The 6,824-nt window shown below is 39.2% G+C and overlaps 1 protein-coding gene across 1 annotated transcript in view; it reads right to left on the reverse strand.

Moving 5' to 3' along the window:
• Nucleotides 1-338: 338 nt before the first annotated feature.
• The window catches only part of LOC112824047 (inactive tyrosine-protein kinase transmembrane receptor ROR1), a 499,173-nt gene continuing 492,687 nt past the window's right edge, over nt 339-6,824 (reverse strand). The window contains exons 14-15 of the mRNA XM_073896619.1: nt 5,649-5,743; nt 339-647 (exon numbers count right to left, since the gene is read on the reverse strand). Coding sequence (XP_073752720.1) covers nt 472-647; nt 5,649-5,743 — 271 coding nt within the window. The 3' untranslated portion in view covers nt 339-471. The remainder of the gene's footprint in view (nt 648-5,648; nt 5,744-6,824) is intronic.

Consider the following 6,824-nt stretch of genomic DNA (forward strand, 5'->3'; position numbering starts at 1 on the left):
CAGAACATGTTTTCTGAGAGAAAACAGAAGAGGAACATTGGTGGATGGATGACATCTCATCCCCTGAATATGGAGGAAACATGACACTAAACCAGGCAGATGTAGACCTCTGTAAAGATCCCTCTCTTTGGTTAATGTCCAGGCTTTGAAGCTCCCAAGCGCTCCCCTCCTATCCCAGCCTCTACCTGACTCCTATCCTGCCCCTGCCTGCAAAAACTTGCATCCCATAGCCTAACAACTGTAATACCATTGATTGAAATGCCATAATGAATATCCCTAATTTGGTTAACTTAGCTTCAAACAATGAAGTAGAGGCTCAAAAAATTCAAAGAAACATACTCACTGATTTGTACTTATATTTCTAATGTGTACTTGACATGAGAGCATGAGGCCAACTTCAAAAAAAAAAAATGGAATCCAAGTTCCAAAGTTGCCTCATGAAGCCGAGCTGTGGTTTTAAATCCTGGAGCATCAGGCTGAATCTTCTAAAACGTCTATATCAAGAGTGTTGGTCCAGGCGACCAGGTCTTCTGCTTCTTCTTCCCACGACTCATTCGCATTATCATCATCTGGTAAAGCTACACTCCTCCACCTCTCCTTTTTCATGACAATATCCATTTCAGTCTGTGAGTCAGCAAAATTTTGAACTATAAGAGGAAATATAAAAAAAATTAATAGAGGGTGCCTGGGTGGCTCAGATGGTTAAGCGTCTGCCTTCGGCTCAGGTCATGATCCCAGGGTCCTGGGATCAAGTCCCACATCGGGCTCCCTGCTCCTTGGGAGCCTGCTTCTCCCTCTGCTTCTCTCTCTCTCTCTCTCTCTCTCTCTGTCTCTCATGAATAAATAAATAAAATCTTTAAAAAAAATTAATAGACATGGCAGGGAACACAATAAAAAGAGATGTGTTCCTGCATTTCTCGGATAGAGCCTAAGATCAGGTAGTGAATGCAAACAACCTTTTAAAACTCTCTAAATTTTACATTTTGCAATCACTTTGTCATATATCATTCCTTCCATTCTGGTCAGTCTTCTTTATGCTTTGTTAGTTCATTCATCTAACATGTAATTACTGAGTCCCCACCAAGCACCAGTAGGCATGGAAGGGAAAGTGTCTGAGAGTGCTTCAGCAGCACAAGGGTGGAACTGTTGTGTAAGTGAAAACAGGCTTGGATTTTGACAGAGGAGGAGCAGTTTGCTGAACAGAGAAGGGCAAAGAAGGAAGGTATGAGCACTCTAGACTGAGAACACAGCACATACCAAGGCACAAAGGTATAAGAGGACTTGACAGGTTTGGAGGTAATCAGAGTTGACACATCAGCATTTATGCTGAGCCAACTGCTGTGCTAAGCAGTCTACGTGGATAATATTATTTAACTTAGATACGACCCTTGTGACAGGTAGGATTACTATCCTTATTTTACAGATGAGGAAATTGAGACTGGGTGACCTACAGTAACTTGTCCAAGGACACCCAGGTAATAAGAATTGATTCCAGGTCCATCAGATCCCAAATCCCTGGGTTACAGTGGAGAGTTGGGTGGGGCTGGCTAGTTAGGCTGAGGCCAGATTAGGAAAGCCTCCTATATCATGCAAAAAAGATTCATCTTTTTCTATAGGTCTTGTAAATAGGGAAATAAACTAATTACATTTCAAGGAAGAATATAGATATAGTATCTATATTGCTCAATATTTCTACCCAGCATGGGGAACTTGTTTTTTAGGAATGTGTAACCCTAGTCATGCTATCTATGTTTTGCTGCAGTTGCCACCTAATTCATTGCCTAGTAAGGGATCCAGGACAAATTCTGTTGTCTCATATGTTCATTTCCCCAATCACATATCCAATAAATCTTGTAATATTCATTGCCTTCTAGTTGTGCTATGGACAAGGGTTATGAGTAAATTGTTTTCTTGGTCTCTTTGTTTTATAGAAAGACTTGTAGAGAGCTATGAGTTTAGACAGCTGTCCTTACCCTAGGAGAATCTTGAGGTCTCCAATGATTGAGTTTTTAGTTTTGTATTTTAATATTTACCTCTAGCTTTCATTAGTTTAACTGTAAATTCTGTCTTTCCCTTGAGAAAACCTACTTTATTTTCTATGAACACATCATTGATAGACTAACTCAGGTCCTTTTTAAACAGGTTTAGACTGTTCTGAATTTACATGTTTTGGGGTATGAGAGATTCATAGCCCAATTCAAACCTGTTTAAACAATAGGCAAATGTCTTAATCTCACAGAAGAGGAAAATCAGAGGTAGGGCAGGACTGAATGATCCAGTGACTCAACAATATCATGAGGGACCAGTTCTTTCCACTGATCTGCTTTCCCATCTTTGGTGTTGTTTTCATCTTCAGACTCATAGCAAGAGAGCTGTAGCCATTCCAGTACTCACATCAGACATGGCAACATCCAGAGGGTAAAAAGGGGTCTTTCTCTCCAGAGTCTCATTTTTAAGAGTAGGAAAACCACCCTCTGAAACCCTCAGCATACTTCCTCTCAGGCAGAATTGTGTCACACGCTGCTCCTAAGCAAGTTCCTGGCAAGGAAAATGGGATTACCATGATGGGCTGATACCAGTTTTTGGCCAGGAATGAATGTTGAGAGTCAATCACTTTGACCATTTGCCCTCTAGCTTCTGCTCTGTTAAAAACAAGAACTAACAAACAAAAACCAAAAAAAAAAAAAAAAAACCAAAAAAACCAAAAAAACCCCCCAAAAAACAAAAAAAACCCTAAACCATAAAAACCTCCTCAGAAGCATAAAAAGAAATTCTGGCTAGAGTAGCTGAGCATAATGTAAAACAAATATAAAAATATTTCCTTACGACACAGAAAAGATATGATTTTGAACTGCCTTCCTCCAGAAAATCTTAAGTATTATAAATCCCTCCAAGAAACCTTGGATTTACTAGTTGGAATCAATACTAAAGGTGGGAACTCTGCTACTATGTTAACAAAATAACTTCTGAAAGCACAAACACTAATTGCCATAGAGTTTGTATGCCTTTCTGGGGATGGATTCTGGAAACTCATATATATATATATATATATTTTTTTTTTTTTTAGTCTGAAAATAATTTAATTGGTAAAGGTATTAAAATTTGTTCTGACTGGTGAGCTCTGATTATTGCCAAATGGTTTATATTCATTCACTTCTGTGTGAGTCTGGGTTCAGTTAGGAAAACAGAGGCACTATAGCTAATACAAGAATGAGGAGTTTAATATAGAAAATAGGGATTACACAGGTGTGGGGAGATGTAGGGGAGTGAAAGTCTGGAAGGCTACAGCTGGAGAACTGGAAAAGCAGTCACTACCTACTTTAGCCTGATGTGGAAAAACCAGGAGTTCATGGGGCAGTACAAGGAGCTGTACACACCTAACCACCCAAAGTGGGACAAAAATTGGGAGTTCATGGAGATATTTGTGAATCCATCGTATCTGTAAAGTGGGAGTTTGTGAAGAGTTGCGTGAAATTGCAGTCTGAGGAAACTGCCAATTTCTCAGGAATTAATGGCCTCTTCCTCCCTCCTACCTCCTACCTCCTAAATCTCTGATGTATTTTTCTCATTAGCAAATTATGATATGCTAACCCCCGCTACAAAAAAGGAGCACAGAGTTCATTCCTTTTTCAACCGAGTCACGCTTCCCTTTCGTATGCTGTATAAGCTCACTATTTCGACATAATAAGCAACCACAACATCTCAGTGGTGAGCATTTGTCCAGATCACATGTCTGCAGGTCCACCAGAGATTGGCTTATCTGGGCTGGGGGTGGCTGGGAGCTTATCTGGGGAAGCCCGGCTCTGTGGCTCTCATCTTCCTCTGTGACCAGAAGGCTAGTCCAGGCATGCTCTTGTGATGATGGCAGAAGTGAAAAAGAGCAAGCCAAACTGCACAAGCCGTTCCCAAACTCCAGGCATACCACACCCACCAATAGTCCACTGATCAAAACAAGTCACATGGCAAAATTCAAAGTCAAGGGTCAAGGGAGTATATTTTGCCTTTTTGCCTATGGAGGTGGAACAGGATAGCCAATATTTCTTTTTTTTTTTTAAGATTTTTTTTTTTTTTTTTGGGGGGGGGAGAGAGAGAGAGAGAGAGTGAGTGTGTTGTTTAGGGTATGAGTGGGAGAGTGGGAAGAGATGTTATTGAAAAGGCAGATAGACATTAGAGCATTAAGGACTTTGCCATGTCAAAGAGTATAAATTTTATCCTGAACAAAATGGAGAACAAAGGATTTTAGACTCAGAAAAACATAAGCAGATGTGAGCTGTAGAAAGAAGTCTGACAAAGCATGAACAGGAATTATTGTAATCATCAACTCAACCAAAAGATCTCTTCCCCTCGTACAGATGTGAGGGTGTGGGGAGGACAGAGTTTGCAGAGAGCAGAGAGTTCATGGAGGAAGCAGAGCCTGGCTGGAAAAGGCAACGTTTCTCACCAAGGCTTGCAGGCACCCTGAAATGTAGAAGGCGGCAGAGTGGGATAGAAAAGATTGAGGCTGGTCACTCTGATGAGGGAGTCTAAGTGGTACACCAAACCAGGAAGGAGGAAGAAAAGTAGAATCTGAGCTGGGGAAATGCAAGTCAGAGATAATGGAAACAGGGCTCTTGGAAAACCACTGAATGAAGGCTGCTGCCTCTGCCTGGCATGTTTATGCTCTTGTGTTTGAAGGACAGGGGTCAGCGAAATGTGATAACTAGGACTTTCCTGTTCACAAAGAATGTTTACATACATGGAGTCACTTAGTCACAAGAATCCTGTGTGTTAGGGCAGAATATTAGGTACAAGTATTTACTGAACATCTTCTATGTACTCAGTACTGGCTGAAGATGCAGAAACTGAAACTCAGAGGTTAAATGCCTTTCTCATAACTGCACAGACCTGGTATCTAACCCCAAGTTCTCTGACCCCAAATGTCTTGCTTTCCCCTCTATACTAGCTGATTTCTATTGTAAGTTACCAACTTTCTTCCTGCTCAAGACCCTCCCTCAACTTATCCCAAGTATTTCTTTTTTTTTTTTAAGATTATATTTATTTATTGAGAGTGAGAGTGAGAGGAAGGGAACACAAGCAGGGGGAATGGCAGAGGGAGAGGGAGAAGCAGGCTCCCCCTGATGTGGGGCTCGATCCCAGGACCCCAGGATCACGACCTGAGCCAAACGCAGACACTTAAGCGACTGAGCCACCCAAGCGTCCCCCAAATATTTCTTTAAAAAACATTAATTTTAAAAAAGATCACCAAAAACAATTCAACCAACATTATTCCTTTCTTCTCAGCCATATTGCATATATCTCTGAATCTACAGTGATCTTAAGGGATCAGTTTATTTGGTATTTTTCTTGTTTTGAATGCTTTTATATGCCTTGAAACCTAGCCTTAGATTTTCAAATTGTACACTAACCTATTAGAGGTGGTGAGCTTCAAAGGGTAATTCAATTTTTTTCCAAGCTCCAATTCCTATGTAAATAATTTACTGAATTTATTTGGTTAGTCAGAAAGAGTTAAAGCAACCTTAAAAGGAGAACACAAGATTAGGTCTCACAGATTTATATTTATCTGAACTGAAAAAAATTTACATTTATTATTATGACTAATATTTTAGTTCTAAAAACAAAGCAAAACAAATAGGCTGAACTCAATGTACTTGGAGTTGGGCAGCGATGAAATCTTTCAGTTGGATAATTGACTTTGGAAGGCCTTCTACTTTCTCTAGCCAGCCGAGCCATGGTAGCAGCGTACCTAGAATGAGAAAAAGAAATCATCTAAATTTCCAAGTGAATTCTGGGAAGTGTACATTACTTTTGAGAAAGATAAGGCAAACATATTAAATCAGGCAGACAAGCAGAGCAGCAGGGTTTGATTGTGGTGCTATTCTGAGTGTTCACTAGTGCAATGGTCAACGGAAATTATTCCAGTATGTTTCCTAGCAGAACAGTCGTTAGAAAAACAAGTATGGTGTAAGATAAATACTGTAAAAGTAATGAAAGCATCAACTGGTAAGGCAAGGTGCATTTGTTTCCTAGGGCTTCCATAACAAGTTTATTCTCTCACAGTTCTGGAGGCTGATTTTTTTTTTTTAATTAGGAACCGGATGTTGAAATTTTCTTCACTTATTGAGATGATCATATGATTCTTCTTATTCTATTTTATATTGTTTGAATTTTTCAAATATTAAACCAAGGTTACATTCCTGACATAAACCCCACTTGGTCATGTACAATCATCACAATTATTTATTATATAATTATATATTTATGTTATTTATGATAATTATACAATAGGATTCAATTAGCTAAAATATTTGCATCAATGTACATGAGGTGTATTTATCTGTAATGGGGTTTTTATTTTCTTTCTGGTACTGTCTTTGGTTTTGTTGAGGTAATGCTGACTTTATTTTGTTTCTTTTTATTTTATGTTTTTAAATTCAGGTATAATTAATATACAGTGTTATATTAGTATCAGGTGTATAATATAGTGATTCAACAATTCTATACATTACTTAGTGTTCCTCGTGATTAGCGTACTCTTAATCCCCTTCATCTGCTTCACCATCCCCCGAATCCCCCACCGCCCACCTCCCCTCTGGGAACCACCGTTTGTTCTCTATAGTTAAGAGTCTGTTTCTTTTGTCTCTCTTTATTTTTCTTTGTTCATTTGTTTTGTTTCTTAAATTCCACATGACTGAAATCATATGGGATTTGTCTTTCTCTGACTGACTTCTTTCACTTACCCCTGTACTCTCTAGATCCATCCATGTTGTTTCAAATGGCAAGGTTTCATTCTTTTTTATGGCTGAGTAATATACCACTGTGTATAT

The sequence above is a fragment of the Callorhinus ursinus genome, unplaced genomic scaffold, assembly GCF_003265705.2.
Source record: "Callorhinus ursinus isolate GAN/ISIS: 27379988/994484 unplaced genomic scaffold, GSC_fseal_2.0 scaffold9, whole genome shotgun sequence".
Classification (NCBI taxonomy): domain Eukaryota; kingdom Metazoa; phylum Chordata; class Mammalia; order Carnivora; family Otariidae; genus Callorhinus; species Callorhinus ursinus.